General features: G+C 40.2%; 2 protein-coding genes across 6 annotated transcripts; one reads left to right on the top strand and one right to left on the bottom strand.

The window, feature by feature from the left end:
- The first annotated feature begins 4,808 nt into the window (after positions 1-4,808).
- On the top strand, positions 4,809-11,259 carry hsd20b2 (hydroxysteroid (20-beta) dehydrogenase 2). Of its 3 annotated transcripts, XM_044223771.1 has the most exons (11): positions 4,809-5,033; positions 5,930-5,976; positions 6,161-6,236; positions 6,350-6,460; positions 7,455-7,522; positions 7,664-7,708; positions 7,875-7,909; positions 8,004-8,085; positions 8,230-8,295; positions 9,589-9,738; positions 9,831-11,259. In XM_044223771.1, exons 1-11 carry the CDS (start codon positions 4,883-4,885, stop codon positions 9,972-9,974), a joined length of 975 nt encoding a protein of 324 aa, XP_044079706.1. In that variant the 5' UTR covers positions 4,809-4,882; the 3' UTR covers positions 9,975-11,259. The 3 variants fall into 3 exon arrangements, with proteins under 3 accessions (XP_044079706.1, XP_044079704.1, XP_044079705.1); XM_044223769.1 differs by having other exon boundaries at positions 4,820-5,033; positions 9,589-10,053; XM_044223770.1 differs by lacking the exon at positions 7,664-7,708 and having other exon boundaries at positions 4,821-5,033; positions 7,455-7,462; positions 9,589-10,053.
- slc12a9 (solute carrier family 12 member 9) lies at positions 9,048-19,937 on the bottom strand. 3 transcript variants are annotated; one of them, XM_044223766.1, is made up of 15 exons: positions 19,623-19,937; positions 18,411-18,678; positions 17,339-17,572; positions 17,064-17,198; positions 16,813-16,950; positions 16,384-16,686; positions 16,143-16,250; positions 15,366-15,477; positions 15,117-15,274; positions 14,949-15,031; positions 14,734-14,858; positions 14,022-14,214; positions 13,758-13,932; positions 12,016-12,162; positions 9,048-11,904 (listed from the first exon to the last, which is right to left on the bottom strand). In XM_044223766.1, the coding sequence occupies exons 2-15, from the start codon at positions 18,490-18,492 to the stop codon at positions 11,063-11,065; spliced, it is 2,835 nt and encodes a 944-aa protein (XP_044079701.1). In that variant the 5' UTR covers positions 18,493-18,678; positions 19,623-19,937; the 3' UTR covers positions 9,048-11,062. The 3 variants fall into 3 exon arrangements, with proteins under 3 accessions (XP_044079701.1, XP_044079703.1, XP_044079702.1); XM_044223768.1 differs by lacking the exon at positions 18,411-18,678; XM_044223767.1 differs by lacking the exon at positions 19,623-19,937 and having other exon boundaries at positions 18,303-18,438.
- Positions 19,938-20,246: the final 309 nt, after the last annotated feature.

Here is a 20,246-nt window from a genome sequence, read left to right as displayed (position 1 = left end):
AATAATAATAAATAATACATATAATAATAAACCTTATTAATAAACTTCCTCATTTAATGCAGAACAAAGAAAACATTTGCAATGTTAATTGTATACATATCCCCGATGACTACCACATATAACAGAATTGCATGTAATCACCTGGGGCTTGAAGCTGGTGCAGTGATAAAGGCACTTTACTCATGCTCTTTGCCATTTCCCTAGTCTTACTACAGTAACTAAAGATGCTAACTGAAATTTAGCACGGCTAAAACTCTCCACACACACACACACCAATAAAATGGTTCTTTTATCCCATCATTAAGCCAATTACAGCTTGGATTGTAACACGTTTTTTTTCCTCAGTAACCTGAATCTCACCCCTGATAAAATACCAGAAAATAATGTCTTCTGTTAGATTGATAAATTATGTCAAGGTGTCTTTAATATGACGAGTTTTCTTCACATTATCTGAGGCTACATGCCCCTGCTGACGTCTTTGTAGCCCCCTTCCTGAGGGCTTCCTTCAAATTCTGGACAAGATAATAGTCACAGAACACAGGTCAACATAAGCATCTTACAAATGGGGAGTAATGTTAATAAAGGCATAAGAACTATGTGAGCTGGATGCGAGGGCTTAAAATAACTTGTGATAAGCTTCTGAATGTACTCTACTCTGCTGTTGCTCTCTTGACCTGGCAGCATGTACAGTTCACTGTAGCACTACAGCTGGAATTTAAGGCGTTGGGGGGGGGGACGACACTCCACATAAAAAAACAAACATTTAAATATAAAGATGCTCATAAACAATACAGCAAACGCCTTCATCATAGCTTCAGTGCTGAGCTTTATGAATATGAAGACATGTGGAAGGGTGACGATGCGTTTGTTCTTGTTTATTCTGTCTTGCACATTGACAGCAGCCTTGTTGAAGTAATCAGATTAGTCAGGTGAGGCTGTGCTAAACTGATCTGCAGCCTGCAAGCCTCTTAGTGACATGGCTAACGGCACGGCGCTGACAGAGATCACTTCAAAGCAAGGTCAGGCATACGGCCGACCCAGTTGAGCAATAGAACTGGCTTGGCCTACTGCAGAGGAGGACACCAACACTTCTGACCTGTGGTTTTCTTATTATAGTTAGCCTTAAATGTTATTAATCTGTAGCCTGAACCAACAACCACAGTCATGTAGGCTAAACATGTAAAGTTAAGTAGTATTCAGTATTTGTTGAACAATGAGACGGATTTGACATAGAGCATAAAGGGCCAAATTTGTTATTGAACATGGTTCACTAAGAACATTTTTAATCTAAATCTATCCAAATGCACTCTATCTACATTTGATATGTCTGTCTTTAACAGACAGTGCGATACTGGCATGTGCTTGGTCACATGACTTTCGAAGCTGTCCTGTGATTTGATGATTTAAAAGTACATCTATCTTGGAATTCTTTATTTTCTCTGGTGAAGCTATTTGTCAAAGTTAATTAATCAAACACAGAAAAAAAAACTGTGGGAGGAGTGATAGAGAAGCTTAGACATTTGCCTCCTCCATGACCCCACTTAATTGATCAAGTGAATAAATTTGGCTGCCTCCCACAGTGACATCACTCAGTCTTTCCAGCATCATAGGTTCAGAGCTGTAGGAAAGCAGGGAATCTTCCCTTAAAAACATTTGAGAGTGTTAATTAAAAATGCGCATTAGGTAATAGGAAACTCCCCGTCACTAGCCTCAGAACTGGAGTTGGTCCTTGAGAGCTGTGACTGCACACTGCTACCATTGAGTTGGGATCAGAAAAATGCATGCAGGAAATTATGGTTTTTTTTTTTTAAACAATAAAAGTAACAGTTCTGAAAGGTTTTAAAAGAAGAAAACTTATTGTACATTCATTGACAAAACTAATTGAAAATCTACTGAATATGAATACATCCAAAATATTTTTTTACCAAATAATTACCCAGAACGGTATGATACAACTTATTAACATGCACAACACAATATCAGAGACACTGATCGAAAAATAAGCAACAGCAACGTCACAATCTCCAACCCATTCAACTCTGGCAGACTTTCCATCCCTATGAGGAGAGTCACACAGTTAGAGGGCTTTCCCCTATGTTGTGATTCCTCAACTCCCATACTGTATCCCCCTAACTCCACCACACCTTCCAGACATAATATATTGCACTGGGTGAACTGTCTTGTCCTGTGAATTTAACTTAATATAATCTTAGAGGGAAAGTTGCACTTACTCTTTTCTGTCTTTCTATTCATGTTCACCCTTACACTGGTATGTTCTGGATGTGTTCTTTGACATTTTTAATATGGATACAGGAAAATGTCAAACAACAACAAATTTCACACAGGCAGAATTACATTTGCACATTAACAAGTCTCAAGTGAGCAGGACTCCCACTGTAGATCTCTCTGTCAAATCCAGGTCCAGCTGTGGCCTGTTAGCTGGCTGCAGCACTCTCTGGTGGTTGAGAGCTAAGTGTCTGCTGACACTCATCTGTTAAAATATCCCCATTCTTTGACAGTAGGTGGTTGAAAGACATTTTTGTCAAACATTTATACTTGCATCAGAAAAACACAATTGACTGGGGAATAGTCAAGACTGGACTAACCCACAATTAGGACCCAAACTACCACCACCAGCTGTTTCTTCCACTCATTGTGTATGTGGCCTATTAGTTGGTAATTAGTAATTACTTTGTGGTCATTTGATTAATCACATTATTTAGTAAAATGCTTGAGCATATTATGTAGTAAAATAACAAAGGCATTGAAACCAGATTTTAGCTCATATGCAAGACAAGTTAGCCACTTTGCCCCTCTGTCACTCCTGTTTAAAATGTGTTTAAAATATTGTGGCATCTAATATGCCATATTTTGTAATTACTATAGAATTCTGTAGTGAGACAGGGCTCACTGAATTAACAAAAGCCCCACAAGGAATGAACCTGAAATAAAGTCTGATAGACTTGTGTAGGAAATGAAAATCCATTGTGTAAGCCCTTGTTACACATATAATCCAAACTATAACAGCACAATTACTCTCCAAGTTTATTTGTGAGTAAGCCAACATTAGCTCGTCAAGTCAGAGGCATGTTTTATGTCTCATATTTTATTCCTTTTGTGTAGTGTTCAAGGTTAAGACAATAAAGGCCTCTTAAAATTAAATAACTTTAACTTCAAAGTAAATGTTTAACTCCAGTGTTTGTGAGTGCACGTCTAATTAAGCTTCCACCAACACTGACCCACAATGACTGAATGGTTTATCAGAGAAATACAGTAAAATATTTATCTTTTAGATGATGAGCAGCTTTTCCTCATCATTTGGATCACGGGGCTGCATATGTATTTACAACTGGAATTTGTGGGCTATCACAAATATTATCACTCAGACATTTAATCAACAGTTTATCAATGTTCAGACGCTGATTTTACATGAATGGGTAGGACTGTTTCTGCTAACATTAAAACCTGACAGATTGTAACTGCAGCAAAGACGTATCAGCTGACAGAAATACTGTGTCATGTTCACACCTACGTTATTGTTTTTATCGCCAGTGCAGCTGCTGGAGGAGTCATCGGTTTGTTTTGGGTTTTTGTGATTAGATGCAAGCGCTACACGTGTAATAAGGACGGGTTATTTGACTGAATGTGACTGTTATGACCCCATACAACATCCCACAGTGTGTTAAAGGAGCACTCTGCTAATTGTACTTACTCATCATGGAAAGTGCTACTCAGCCTGTGGAAACAGTTGTATAATGTCTTCCTTGTTGGACCTCTCCAAAGTCTGAGAAAATAACCCTGATGATGTCATAGTGATGTCAACAGGGTTACATCAGCTTGGTCTTGGAGACCAGAAGTTTATAACACAAAGTCTGTGTTACAAACTGGGGCATGGAGTTTGAAAGATGTGGGAATTTATCAGGCAGGAAGTGTTTAACAAAAGACACAATCAAGTTGCATTATGGGAAGTGTAGGATCTAGTGATTTTGGAATTTGACCCACAGTAGACACTTAAAGCATGTATGACTTTCACCATAATTTTTAAAAAATTCTGTCTCTTGTGAGTCAACCAGCGTTATGGAAGTGAAATTCTAAATCTCTGGAGTATCCCTTTAAGGTAAATTTATTGTTTTAATCATTCTGTTTATCCATTATGCATGAGTATTGGAGGAGCTCAACCTGCCAATAGAAGATCTTATCTGGTCATTTCTTAACTTAAAAAACACTGATTTGAGTTTTTAGGATAAGCTGAGGGAGACAAGTATCTTTTTTTCAGGTCATGAAAGTTGCAACTCGTGTACAGAACATCTTAGAAAAAGCTCTCAAAATTCACCTGTACACAATGTATTTTTACAGATTTAACAGATCCTATAACGCTTTTTTTCATCAGCCTGTAGCAGTTCATTCAAAAAAAAGTCGTATTGTTCTTATTCGTATTATTCTCAGAAAGGCATGATCATCAACAAATATTTCAGTAGTCAAGAGAGTGTGTTGAGCTAAAGGCCTGAAAACTAAATAAATACATGAAGTAGAAAGTTCTCAGATGATCCTGGTGATCTTCAAGATGCTATGGATTACATTCAGATGCAGCAGCAACACTGGAAGCAATAGAGGATCTTTGGACAGAAAGTTATGTTGTGTCATTGAATAATTGTCCCTGATATCAGGGAGTTTGTAAAATTCAGGTGTCTCGTAGGGCTCCAGGGGTGTTTGCTGTGTGCCAAGCTCACCCTCATTACAGCAACACACAGTGAGGGGTGGAGCTGTGTGGGAGGAGTACAGTACATAAACACGTATCACTTCCTCTAACATAAAATTAGGATTAACCACCTTTTAATCGTGCTACAAGGGAATCCTGTTCAGTCCGGAGCTCTACTACAAAATGTCATTCACTGATGTACTGGCCATCGTTGGGGGATTTGCTGTTGTTTTCCACCTGCTGAAACTGGCATGGAGATGTTGGGATGGATTCAAAGAGTTTGTTTTGTCAGAGATTTGGCAAGTGGATTTAAGGACATTTGGGCAATGGGCAGGTAATGTCAAAGAAAATGTACTTTCTATTACAGGTTGCTTTTATAGTTAAAAACATGTTAACAGTGTCAGGTTTAAGGTGTTTACTACTGTGAAATTATAGTTAATATAGCTTTTACTGACCAAATCTGTTCAGTTTTGTGTGTGTGTGTGTGTGTGTGTATGTGCGTGCGTGCGCGTGTGTGTGTGTGTGTGTGTGTGAAAGCCTAATGCAAATGAGAACATGCAGTTTTGAAACAGGTGGATGATTCAGATATTATTAAAGACTGTAAGGTAGTGAACAACAGAGCGCAGAAATCTTATCCACATACAGTAGCAGTGAGTGTTTTCTCTGGCAAAGCAACAGGGGATGTTTCAGGTCTTCCACATTTTCCTCCTCTTCTTCTCACTTTTCCTCCGCCCTTTGTCTTACCACTCACCCCTGGTCTTTGGCTGTGGTTTATACTTTATTTAACAATTAACACCTGAGGCTCAACTGTTGACTTCATTTTAACTTTTTGAATGGCAATGTTGTAGCCATGCAGATGGTTTGAAATGCAGAATTGTGTGCAATATTTTTGCAAAATGGACAATTTAGAACTGCATTGTGAAATCCGAAAAACGTGTTTATACTTTTGCAGAACTGGCTGAAGAGTTATGAGTGTCATATTGTGGTCACAGTGTCAAAAGCTGGTAATATTTTAACACCAGAGAAAAGAAATATACTGACTTCTAGATCATCAGTAGCTTTTCTAATTCAGACAAGATACTGAAAGGTAGCTACCTATAATGGCAGGTGTAATATTCCATTTTCAACCTGCATTTTTACATAAGAACATGGCAGCTTTCAGATCAGGGTATTCTGGAGCACATTGTCTTGGTAGTCCTTTAACATGTCTCTGCTTTCTCCTTTGTACAGTTGTCACTGGTGCCACATCTGGCATTGGTAAAGCTTATGCCAGTGAGGTGAGTCTCCAACATCCTTTGACAACAATTTCTCTCCATTTCCTGGTCCAAATTTCAAGTTTGGAGCTCAGTACAGGTGGATATTTTCTAAGCTGTTTTTTTGAGTCTTTCAGATTTCACCAGTGCAGTCTAGTTGTCAGTTATGGGAGCCACCAAACTTGTCTGTCTTCATGTCTCCTTCTAGCTGGCACGCAGAGGCCTGAATGTTGTTTTGGTGAGCAGATCTGATGATAAGCTTCAAATGGTTGCCAAAGAGATAGGTGAGTGAAATGAAAATATTCTGCTGCTGTTTCCCCGTTAAAGTAAACACATTTGTCTTTCCATGTGCAACTCTAGAGCAGAAATAATCCAAAATATTCTTTGTCTCCTTCAGAGGATCGGCATGGACGAAACACTCGCACCATCCAAGTGGACTTCACAGACGGCCACAGTATCTACCCTACTATAGCCGCAGCGCTACAGGGACTGGAGATTGGAATTCTGGGTAATGGGACAACCAGTTACAGAGCAGAGGAAAAGCACTAGGAAGTTATTCAGATGCTTTATAGATGAGACATATTGGAGGAAAAGAGTTGATAGCCTCACAGTAATTCTTCTAGAAAATATTGACTGAGACAACAATGAGTCCAGCACTGGACCAATCAACAAATTGCAGGTAGGGTTTAGACAATGACAACAGTGAGCAGTGCCAGATTTTTAAAAAGGTGGTTGGCGGCTCTGTCTGGTTAAAGGAATAGTTCAACATTTTGGAAAATATGCTTATTTGTTTTCTTGCCAAGAGTTAGATAAGAATAACAATAGCACTCTCATGTCTGGATGGTAAATATGGAGCTACTGCCAGCAGTTAGCTTAGCTTAGCTTAGCACAAAGACTGGAAACGGGGTAACAGCTAGCCTGGCTCTGTCCAAAGATTTTTTTAAAAATCCGCCAACCAGCACCTCTAAAGCTCACTAATTAACACCTTATAGCTTGTTTGTTTAATTCAGACAAAAATGACACAACATGTAAATATGATTCGAGCAAGTCACTGCTAACCCAGAAATAGTCCCATGAGCTTTAGGTGGATTTTGTTACCTTCGGACAAAGCCAGGCTAGCTTTCCCCCTGTTTCCTGTCTTTGTGCTAAGCTAAGCTAACAGTCTCCTGGCTGTAGTTTCACATTTATTGTACAGATGTGAGAATGGTATCAGTCCTCTCATCTAACTAAATCTGGGCAAGAAAGAAAGAAAGACAAAGTGTAACTATTCCTTCAGAGACTGATCCACCTGTAGCGTCCTATTTTGAATATGAAAATGGGTTTTCTTATCTGTTGGAGGCTAATTCAACTGTCTGTTAAGTTGCTGAATATAAGCAAATTTCTCCTGAACCTTGCTAGACTAAAACTCTGCCAGGCCAAATAGATGAAGGGGAAAGGAATTCATCAGACAGACAAATGCTTATTAACAAAGGTTCTTGTTTGTGTCTTTGTATCCCACATAGTTAACAATGTAGGAATGACCTATTCTGAACATTTTGCCTATTTCCTGGAAATACCAGATGCTGAAAAGGTAAGTTTCGCTTTTTAAATGTCATTTTCTAAAGAGACAATACACTGGATGATTTATTCTTATTGACTCAGGCTATTAGAGGTCATGTTTGTCTCTGATTTGTGACTCACATAGTGTTCCTTGTCTGTTTATTCTGTGCAGAAAATCACTCATATTATCAACTGTAACATGCTATCTATTCCTCAGGTAAGATATCTATGTGAGTATTTACTGTACGACTGTGTGTTTATGAGTGATTTTAATGTTCAGGCATCTGCATTCACCTTTTCCACTGTATCTGAACACAGTTTTGGTTTTTGTTAATGACTATAGCTGCGTAAAAAAGATGATGATTTATACTTTCTTCACTCAGATGACCAGACTGGTTCTTCCAGGCATGGTTGAAAGGTATTGTCACAAACACCCAGAAGTTAACAGTGGATATGAAGTAATGAGAATATAGGATGAATTTATGGATGTTTGTCCTCTATCTCCTTCCTAGAGGGACAGGGCTGATCATCAATATCTCCTCTGAAGTGGGCGTCCATCCACAGCCTTTGTTGTCCCTTTATTCTGCCACTAAGGTACTTTCTCTTCCAGATATTCTGTTATTTTCATTCATTCAGACACACCGTGACCAGATCACATTCACTGATTAGTGCACAACTTCATGACACTCACCCACTGGTCTGCTTGTTTTGTGACTTTGACTTTCTTCTTTATTTCAGATTTTTGTAACATATTTCTCTCAGTGTCTGCATGCTGAGTACAAATCAAACGGAATTATTGTTCAGGTAAAGTACGTGACACTTCACTAAAAATAGCAAAGCTCCTTCACATGTACTCAAGCTGGAGGAAATTTAATATACTACAAAAATCATCATCTTCTAAAGTGAATTTTAGCTCTAAAAGTCTTCTTTTCTTAAAACAAGATATGATTTCAACCTATTACCAAAACAAAAGATTTCTCTGGAAATAAATGTCACTGTCAAGAATGAAGAAAGAATAATGCAGATCACTCAATCAGAATTAAGAAAAATTGACACTTGATCCTAGAAAATGATTGGAAATAGTTTGAAGGGCTTGTTTTTTTAGACAAAAGTGGCCTGATAAGCTAGGTATTATATTACCAAATTGTCAGCTACATAGTATTTGAGTTTTAAAAGTTAAATAACAATATATTTACATAAACAAACATTTTTGATTACTCACATTTGGTTAGCAAAGAATTGTGACCAAGATGTGCACTGAGCGGGACATTTCACAGCTTAAATACACCTGTCAGTGCACTCTGGTGGACAAATGATGTAGTAGAGGCACTCTTTCTAAATATATTTTTTAGCATTTTTCTATTGCAATTTCTTGTTATTTTTATGCAGATACCAAAATATTGATAATTAGCTAATATCAGCCAGGCAATTTATCAGTCTAGCTCTAATTTACAGATAGACACTGTCTTACACTTAACACACCAAAACCCTGTACCACCATAGGAGTCAGAGTTATTTAACTTTAAGTTACTAAAGAGGATGAAAACTAGGAGGAATGTGACAATATTTGTGAGTTTACTGAAGTTAGATTACAGATTGTTTACAAGAGAAGCGCAGAGAACAAATGAGATCTTATCCACCTTTGTGTAACTGGTTTTGTTAGGCACAGACAAATACAAGATAATATCAGAAGAACATCACATACCATGCCATGAGACTAAGACCAACCCTCATCAATCTGATCACCAAAAGTTGGTCTTCTTTTTTTTTTTTAGCTTTTGATACGGTTGTAAAATAAGAAAAAAGAAAACATTGAAACTACATTTGAGGTTGCTGTGTATGCAGCCAAAGACTCATTTGAAAAGTGTGTCATTAAAATAAAACAAACATGCAGCTTAGAATGAACCTTTGCCCCCTGCTGCTCTCACTGACTCAGGTTATCTTCCTCTTTTTGAATTTGCTGCATGTGAAGCTGCATGACTAAAGGCTCAAATTATCAAATCAAATTATTATTATTAAATCGCTTTTAGAAGTTCAGTAATATGAATGATGTAAAGGGAAGTTCAATCGGTCTAACCACAGCCCCCCCACCTCCAGTGTGTGGCCCCCTTCATGGTGTCAACCAACATGACACACAACATGAGAGTCAACTGCTTTGTGAAGACTGCTTCAGGGTTCGCCCGTGAGGCCTTGAACACTGTGGGTCACTCCAGCTACACCAGTGGCTGTCTCTCCCACGCACTCCAGGTCAGAGGGATGAGAGACTATGATCACTTACAAATTGTCAGCTGCTGCAATATCTTAACGTCTCCTCCTTCTCCTTCCCTGTCATCCTACAGAGCATGGCTCTCACAATACTCCTGCCAGACTGGCTTCGTATGTCAACAGTCCTCATCAGAAAGCTACGAAACCTTGCAAAAGTCAGCAAATATGAAAGAAGAGTGTGCAAGGAAAAGGAGACGCTCAGTGAAAAGGAGGAGTAGTTATGTGACTGCATCTGCACAGAGAATGAAGGTCACTAAATGGATGAAGATTACTGACATGTCGACTTTTACAGCTTAATATGGGCATTATAATAGATTATCTTCACTGTAGGTCCACTTCTCACATACACAAAATGTGTGTAATATCATCCAATGTAACCATCAGCCTTTTTCCTTTCTGGTGTTATTTTTGACAGTCTGCATCATTAAGCACAAAAATCCGAAATTTTTAAAGTTAGCACATACAACAGCAACAAACGTTCATCATTGTGAGGTCAAACGTACAAAACGGTTCCCTTTGTGAAGACTAGAGATACACATTTAATAGCAAGAAAACATGTTTGCATAAGTGCATGGAAAACAAAAAAAATCCGAACTCAATTCAGCTCTGAAAGAAAAGGTCTTTGGGTCACTTGGTCCAGAAACCAGCAGAAATGTGTGAGTGTAGGAAAATGCAAGCAGCACAAATACAGAGTTTTAAAAAAAAAAAACAACAATTATGCATTAACACAATACAATATTTAGAAACTTACCGTGGTCAATTGTTTTCACAAAACACCACAAATTCATAATTTCATCCCTGAAATGATATACAGACATTTCTATAGTCAATGTCCTAGACAACCCGTATTGCTCAAAACAAATTGTGTTTGTGTTCTGAAGCGTCTTTGACACATTTTTACAGGCTTAAAGCTAATGCAAACAAGAGGTTATATCAACATAAATCAGGCACGCAAACGTTAGTATTCTCCCATTCCTTGGCTCACCAAGCCAGTTCAAGTATTTTAAAATAGGAAAATATCCTTGTTGAATGCAAAAACCTCAAGTGGCGTATTTTCAAAATGCACTCGACTGTGGTCCTTTCCTAAGCTTCAGTAAAACGACAAAAAAAAAAGCTGCATTAGATGAAAGTATAGTAACCGGTGCTACATACTGTACCTTAGTATCCACTTTTCATTACATTATGTGTTAATTTTACATGTAACCATAGTTTATACTTGCACTTAAATGAGCAGTCAGATAAGACTTGCTGCTTTATGTACAATATCAAATGATACAACAGGAACAAAACTCATGACTGCAAATGCTCACAGATCAGTGTATGTGACAGGGGTGACACCATGAATCAGGAGTGTTGGCCCTAAACTATTGGTCACTGCTTCCACCTGAGCCAAGTACTGCTGTGATTGGCTGTGATGCGCAGGAGGTCGAGGTAAATACAGGAAGCGAACAGCAGCTTGCGAGCTGTGCTCCATCAACATACAGTTCACTGCGGACAAGAAGTCCTCGGACAGAGCTTGTGTTGGCTCTGCAGAGTGCTCCCCATCCGGCTGAGTGTGGTGCTGCACCACAGAGTCCCACGGCACGATCTTTATCGACGCCCTGATCCTCAGCTTCCTCAGCAACTCTCGGAACGTCTCTTCGTTTACCACCCAGCCCTGGTCACTGGACTCAGTCTCCACGTTCAGGAAGATCCTCATTCTTGCATGGCGCCATTTGTTGGACATGTTGAGCACACAGGCCATCTGCAGCAGAAACAGGCTGCACACGTCCTCATAATCACGGCTGCCTGGCTGGAGCAGGTTGAGAGGCCACACATCTATAGTCCGCTCTGACCCGTCGACCTTGCTATCTTTACCCTCTCCCTCTAACTGGAAGAAATAGCGGGCAAGGCACACGTTCTTGCTCATTTTAATGGCATCAGAAATGATCCCTACATACTCCTCTGGTGATAGCCAGCGTGGGCTCTCAATGTGTCGGACTGGGGGGAAATGGGCCTGTAATGAAGGCAAGTCAACCCCAAAATTGTATTCGCCCTCACTCTCTCGCCCCTTCGAAGAGTCACAAAACGCAGTATCTTGTAGAAAGAAGTCCTCAGGAGTGCTGCTGTCATAGAAACCCAAAATCAGTGTGTTGGGCTTCATGCCACCTAGTAGAGAGAAACAGAAAAGCAGAGTGCACAAGAGTCACCAAGTGCATATAAAGCAACATCATAATGTGTTCTGAATGTGGGCATGGCAGGGATAAGAGAAAAGCTTACCTAGGCCTGTGATGCGCAGCAGATGCTGTGTTCCCTGTCTGACGGAGAGAGACAGTGTCAGGTCTACAAAGGCCTTCACCCCGAGTTTATCAACTAGGCTCAACCAGAAGTTGTACTGCTGCTGGACCGGGTCTGATGGCAGGGCGTCTAAAACACAGTAAAGACAAATGAATTTACTGCATAGATTTGAATAATACAAACAGTAATACAATACAGGGCTTCATTTCATAGATGCAACACATATTTCAGCACAGTTGCAGAAAGGAGGCAAGTAAACAGAGGTTGGAACAAGTACTTAGGTCCTTTACTTAAGTACCACAATGTAAAAATACTCCATTACAAGTACAATTCCTGCATTTAAAATCATACTTACTAAAATTACATAAGTATTATCAGATAAATGTACTTGTTCTGCAGTAAAATGTGCCCTGGTCCTGATATATTATTATATATCACATTATTAGACTGATAATACTGATGCATCTACGTGTAAGTAGCTTTTACTTTTTTATTGTAGCTGCTCGAGGTGGAGCCAGTTTTAACTACTTTATATACAGTTAGTTTGGTTCAGTGGTTCCCAACCTAAGGGTCACAAGATAAATCTGGGTGATCATGAGATGATTAATGGGGTAAGAAATAAATAAAAGCCACACTGGTTTAATCTTTAATATTGTGTTGTATTTTATATGCTTATAAATTGTTTTGTGTTTTCTTTATATATATATATATATATATATATAAAAATGTAGTTAAGTAAAAAATACAATATTTCCCTCTGAAATGTAGTGGAGTATAAGTATAAAATAGCCTTAAATGGAAATACTCAAGTTACAGTACTTACTTAGTAACTAGTAAAAAGCAAGTAAATGAGCTCATTTTATTTCATCATGCAATGTATCCTAATGGTCACCAGGGGGCAGATAGGCAAACTGTGAGTTACTGAATTGTTGAAAGAATATGCTAGCACATTGCTTTCTGTTGCTGTGGGGTGCATCACACAATATATTTTTTTATGGTTTGGAAAGGATATGTGTCTATTTAGCAAAACAAACAAGGAGCTAGACATTTGGCTGGTTTAAACTCTTAGGTGTGATGCCACATTGGTAAAGAGACAACTTCATCTCTTATTAATAATGCAAGAGTAGCAGCAGATGGAAAGTGAAAGCCCGTGAAGTAGCCTTCCATGATGGTGCCTGTGGACTTCAGGCTGGTATATAACTTCAGTCATATGAAACCTGCTTCAATATTTCCTGCTCATCTTGTTCATGTGCTCTCAGACTGTATGATGAAAATGATCACATGATGCCATGTTGATAGAGAACATCAGTGAAAGGCTTCCAAGCACATGAAAAGACCAAAAGGTGAGTTTCACTTGGCTACCAAACCTACAGCATGTCTTGCCATAAAGACACAATTTCAGTCAGTTAATTAACCTGACCAAAACAGGAAGTTAATTCATTGAAATTGAAGCAAGTTCACAGAACACACTGAACCTATTTTTTATTCCACATGTGCACAGGTGATATAGAATTTGAGGCTTTCAAACAAATTAAAATGAAACTGTAATAATAGTATGACAATGATAACATTTTGTCTGCAGTAGTTGAAGGAATGAACTTACGCTGGTTATTTTGATAAAAAGAGTTCAGCTTCAGGACCACAGAGGAAAATGATTCAAAGATAAGAATAATTTAATACTCTTAGCTGCAGATGGCCATCCCAGACCATCCACAGAGAATTACCCAGATCTCCCAGCTGCACGTGGCCTAACACAAACAGTCCTCCCTTCTTCAGCTGGTTGACAAACAGGATGAGCTGACAGGATGAGCGAGGGTTGGCCACCATTAACAACACCTGTGGCCTCCAGAACTTCACATGGTCTTTCCTCACATCCAGCATCAACAGATACTTACGCACCTAAACCAAAGGAAGACAGCACTGTCGCCAAACTGTATGATGCGCATGTCTGATTTTGTGTGTGTGTGTCGCTGCACGAGTCCAGATACCTGGTGGAAAATGAGAGCCTGGCTTATGTAGCCCCAGCTGCTGGTGGGTGATCTGTAGTGGAGGAAAAGCAGCAGCAGTAACAGGAGGACGATGCTGCCTGAGGAGTACACGGGGTTAATCACGAACATCATCACTAAACAGCTCAGAATCCCCAGCAGGCAGGTGTGCCAGGAGAAGAGCTGGAAGGTCGGTCTGTCAAACACAGAGACAACCGGAGAGAGGCAATAAATATTACTTTTACTGTCACATAAAAGATATGACAGTAATATATCCAAGTGAGGCTAATAAGCTTGTCTATCTTTATGATGTAGTACTAGTCCTAGAATTTTGGTTTTAGCACTAAAACTGGCTTTCAAATCTCACTTTCTGAGCCTTTACTCACTAAAAGAAGACACCTTAAGCTACATACATTTTTTTGTGTCACTGTGCAATTATAGATTTTTTTCTTACTTCCTGGGCCAAAATTTATGGCCACACTCAATGATGGTACTATGAATAAGTGACAGGCATTTCAGCACTGAAAGCCTGTCACTTTTACCTTGACAGTAGGTGTTTTTGTTTGCAATTTTATTCTGAGAATTTGACTTCACTGTTGGATTCAATTAGAGGCTGTTGAAAAATATGATTGCAATGCCTAAGTGCCGCTGATAGATAACGGTAAAGATCGCAGATTTCTTATTTTAACTTTAATAGCAATTCATCTTTTATTACCTGAAATTTGGTGCTGATGCCCACTCAAGAGCCAAACACGCCAGGTCAACCGCAGCGTAGGCAAGCAAGTAGAAAACAGTCACTAAACTTGCGACAGCATTGAGCTGGCCTGCAAACACCACACACTGAAACACAATCACACCACAAACCACAGCTTAGGACACTAGTTGTAATTCTGAAAATACACGACTGCACACCGCAGAAACTCCGCTCACCTGTGCCAGACCCCAGGTGTACAGCACTGCCATCCACGGATTCCCCGAGCTTGATGTGATGGCAGCCGGGGCTAATGGCAAACCTGTGAGGAAAATAGAAGTCTCTTAGAAAACGATTTGGTACACAAAGGCGGCACTGATATGATGAGTAAACACCTCAAGCCGCACCAAAGAGATGATCCAGAGCAAGAGCATGGAGGATACGGGACGCTCCGATCATAGCGCACATTGCAGCTGACAGAGAGGCGCAGTATATCCCGATGGTGACAAACGGAGGCCAGATGTTTATTTTCTGGAGGAACCCATAATCCTGAATCAACAGGGTCCTAAAGAAAAAGAAACAAACGACTACTAATTCCTGTCATGACCTAAACTGCTTACTAATATCAGACAACACTATTATGAACCATTTCAGACCTGTCACAGGTGGCGCTGACCAAGATGAAGAGGAGGACGTAGACTGTGAAAGTGTAAAAGACGGCTACGATGGTGCCTTTAGGGATTGAAACACTTGGAGTCTTCAGCTCCCCTTCAAACACATGGCGTAAGAACATACATCATGGTATGAAGATTTACTGAATTGTTATATGTGTATAAAAACATATTTTGTTTGACATTATTCTGCATACTAAAATGCACATAATTCAAAAGGTAAAAGTAGCAATGGCATAATGGAAAAATTCGACATTAAACGTAGAAATCCTGCATTCAAAATCGTTCTTAAGTAGTATCACCAGCTAAATGTATTACAACTAAAAGTATTAGTACTATTAGTATTAGTACCCTAAAAGGACTTGTTCTGCAGAAAGATGGCCCCTGTGAGTGTTATATTATTATATTTTTATTATTGGACCATTAATACTGATGCATTAATGTAAGTACAATTTTACTGTTGTAGTTTGTAACAGTGGAGCTAATTTCAACTACTTTATATACTGTTCAATAGTTTAAAATATAACAATGTATCATTATTTTATAAGCTGACTATGATTTGTAGATCAAATCTTCAGAGTAACTTGTAACTAAAGCTGTTAAATGTAGTGGGGTAAAAAGTACAATATTTTCTCATCTGAAATGTGGTTGAGTAGAATTAGTAGCATAAAATGGAAATACTCAGGTAAGGGCCAAGTAACTCAAAAGTATGTACAGTATTTCAGAAAATGTACTTGTACGTGTAAGACAACAAGCTTTAACCTGACATGTTGGCTCCGGCCATGATCCCAGTGCAGCTGGTGAACATGACAGCAAACACGGTGGCAAAAGACATGACAGAGTTGGTGCTGTAGTCCAAAGAGTAACCAGCTGCAATGAGAAAAATGAGGAACAACAGCGAGGCCTTTAATAGATGCTCCTAAATTTATAAGTGTCATGTAGCTTTGCTTGTGAATGTACTTTCATATCCTCGCTAACATCAACCTCGTGCCCCAACACTCACAGCCCAGGTTGCTCCTGAGAGTGGTAGCGTTGAAACCCGTGTAACTGGCGTTGTAGTGGAGGGTCTGGTTGCCGGATCCCTGGTGGGTGATGACAAAATCACGAGGTTTGACCGCCACAGCACTGATGAAGATGGACAGCAAGGATACAGTGACCACCAGCAGGATGACAAAGGCAGTGCGGGAGTAGATGTGGGCGCCCACCAGACACACAAGCAGACACAGCAGAAGGACTACTGAGGAGTACAGCACTGTGTACCAGTAACCCTGAGGAAGCACCCGCACCCCCCCGGACACAGATGACTCTATAACAGAGGAAAGCAGGCAGAAAACTGAGAATCCTCAAAAAAAAAGTGGGAGGTGTACCAAATTAAGTAGTTTAGTTAGCTAGAAAAATAGATGAGAGAAACAGAACATAACCAAAAACTTACCAGGATCAGAACCAAATATGTCAAGTATCGCCTCCACAAGACCAAGAACATACTCTCCACATGCACACACTTTAGCCAGGAAGAACATCAAACCAATGCTTCCACCAAACTCTGGGCCCAGAGACCGACTTATCATGTCTGGTCACATTTTGTTAAGGTTGATATTTCAACTGAAATGAGTAAAACTGTAGTCAAGAAGTAACACTCAAGAAAAACAACATTTTGAACATTTGTTTGGTTTCTGAGGATACAGTAGGCTCCACCACCTTGTATAGCACCGTTGGTGGAAATGGCACAGATGGACAGTATTGTAAGAGATATAATGGTGTAGGCTACAATCACCATTAAAAGACCCTGTAACAGCCCTGCATGACCAACCACAAACCCTGCAAGAGAGATCACGTTAGTGTTAGTCACAAACAGCACAATGACTCTGTTATACTGTAAGTGATTCATACAAACATCCACTGTCTACAACCCAAAACTGCATCTAGTTTTCTAATCTCTTCACACATGCATCGCTCACCGGTTCTCAAAAACAGCACAATGCTGAACATGGAGAGGATGGTCGGCACCATCACCCCAAAAAAAGTGTTCAGTTTTCGAGGGTCTTTACTTGGTATCCCAGAGCTGGATTTAGGGGTGGCGTCCGACCCCACGCCGCATGCTGCTGCTGTCACGGTCAAACCACATACCCCTGAGGTGATCAGAGGAGTGCGTTCGTTTGACATGGTTGGTGAGAAGAACCTGTCTGCTTGCCCTGTGAAAAAGAAATCAATGAGGATAGGTTTCAAACAGAAAGAAATATAACTACAGAAATGAATCTACTGCTGAGTGGCAAAAAAACGTTACATGCTTTCTATTAAGCCCCACAGGCATATATATCTATTAATGTATCACTCTTGCAGAGTTCTCCTTTTACCGAAAAGCTGCAAGGTAAAGGACGAGACAAGCCCTGCACACAGTCCACTTTTAGGTAATTTTTGTGCCCAATGTGTGTTTCCCATCTTTTAAGAACAAAGTGAGAGCGTTTATTAGAATATTATGTCAGTTTTATTTCATAATGTAGGCTATACAGCTTTGATTTACGTGATGTATTGTCATTTCAAATCGAATGTAGCAATGAACCACAAACACACAGGCATTTGCCTTCTCACACCCATGCACACACAGTGATGTTTTCACCCTTTCCAGTAAAGTGAAGATCATCATGTGCACAGTAGCACATGTCATGTGCTGCCTTGTGAATGCTTGCAGCCTTAAACAAACAAATTGTTTACTTTAAAGGAGTTGTGGGGCTTTTGAGTAGCAGGAAATATTGGAAATCTGAGGCTAACCTGAACATGCTTTGGGCTTTAGACAAGATAAACCAATATGTGCAACCATTTGTTTAACATAATCACAAATCAAATTCAGTGGCTCACACAAGTACGCAAATGAAATCAGCACAGTGCCACACAGTCACCTGATGCTACAATTATTAATCTGACCTGTTCTTTTTTCCACAGTCACTTCTCTTCTTTGCATCCCTTTACAATACAGCTCAGATCAAATGCGGAAACGACGCCAGAGAGGGTCTGTGAGTGTTTGCGACTCACTCGTCTTAATGAAAGCTGCTGCTCGCACCTCAGGTTGGTATTTGCAGCCAGCTGATTCACGGCTGCTTGTCTGTTTTTGCATCTCAGCTGAGCATGCCTCTCAGGGCACAGGTGACCTTGGTTGTTTTCTATCTCCCAGATGCCAGCGTTCACCTTTGCCATTCTTTCTCCAGGAGGCAGTTTTCGTCACTCACTGAGTTGCCTCACCATCACCGCTCTCTGCGAGTTATTAGATCGGCTACAGGAGTCACATGGTGGGAAACCCGAACTAGGACAGAAGTTTACACAACACAGCATGATGGGGCATAAAGGGACATATAAGCTCCTAATTATTGTAGGGGTGACACTCAGTAACTGATTATTTAAATAAGATTGTCACAATATTTACACAATTAATTGACTGATGATTGATCAAGAAAATAAGATTAAATCGACTGTGTAAATAATCGCAGGTGCAGCCCAATCTGACAGATTTCTGTATGTTTCCAATAAGCTACCGTATAAGCATTTCTATCCACCACTGGCTGACTGAAAGCCCTTTAAAACACTTAGTGGATTAGCTGTTTTTAATATAGTTGCGCAACATTTACAAGTCTTGAGTAAAATACATCTGAGGACATACTCTCAACCCCTTAATGGTGAGATGACTTGACAGTAGTTTTAACAGGGAAGTTGAATATTCAGTGAGACCCGAGTAGGCCCACATGCAGTAATCCACATCATTCAGTCAAATGTTTACTTCCTTTATTGTTGCTGATGCTGAAAATGGCATTTAGCCTCACGGTCATGCTCTGCAGGATGCTGTTAGTGATGCACTGAGCGGACATTTCTGATGTTGATGCAGACCGCCTGCGCCTATCTAAAGAGGCCCTCTCACGGTACACGATCCCTACTTTAGAAACAAGTCGGTTACGAAAATATATCACTGTTGCCGTCACATTTACGTAACATGAGGGTGGAGCAACTGCGGCATGAAGCCTTTGCGCCTTTAGAGGGGCAAAAGGGTAAAAACACGAAGCAATAATACGCCACTTTTGCAGCTGCATCTTGGGTAAATGTCTGTTTACGTTTTGAGGATGTCGGTCAGGAAGTGGCCACGCCGGTCTAATGTGCTCCTGCACTGTGTCATACAAACAGCAACATCCAGGATATTTAGACGCACCCTGAGATGTTTCACACCCCTGCCGAAACACCGAGAACAGTCAAACTTACCTCGCTGAACCTCCTCGAGCTACCTTCACCCACTTCCTGTTTCTAAACTCCTTGTTATGGTCTACTGAGTCCGACAGTGTGCACGTGTCTCAACGGTGCGTCTCTGGTAGGAGATGCCCCGGGTCAGACGCCCACTGGACAGTGAAATGTAACCGCAGCAGACCGGTGGACAGGGCCGAGCTGTCCCCAGGCTTAGATGTTGAAAGATGTGCTGCCCAATAACAACATAGCACGCCTCGTCCCTCCTATTATTTGTTCAAAAGTGTCACGGGAGACCAGAAACCGTCCATGTGACAGCCAAAAGGGGAGGGCAAAAATACCACAAATAAGCAAAGGTACCGCTTGTCTAAAATAACCACGCCCCTTATTTGCACACCAGTTGAACGTGACCTCACCAGTGCTTTATAAATAACTTCAAATCATAAGTGATTTGCGCTGTTAATCTGTTGTATGCACTAAGAACAAACTTGAATGCATGCACATTCTGTACATGAGCATCAGGCGCTGGTGTAAAGTTGTACTGTAGGCTGGACTGTAATGACATTTCTACATTTCTCCACACCAGGGGTCACTATTGTGGCAAGGTTGACGTCCATATATAGTATACTGAGGGGCTCATTATGT

Source organism: Siniperca chuatsi, linkage group LG14, assembly GCF_020085105.1.
Source record: "Siniperca chuatsi isolate FFG_IHB_CAS linkage group LG14, ASM2008510v1, whole genome shotgun sequence".
NCBI lineage: Eukaryota > Metazoa > Chordata > Actinopteri > Centrarchiformes > Sinipercidae > Siniperca > Siniperca chuatsi.
Note: the sequence above shows the minus strand (reverse complement) of the source record. Positions and strands in the feature narration are given on the sequence as shown.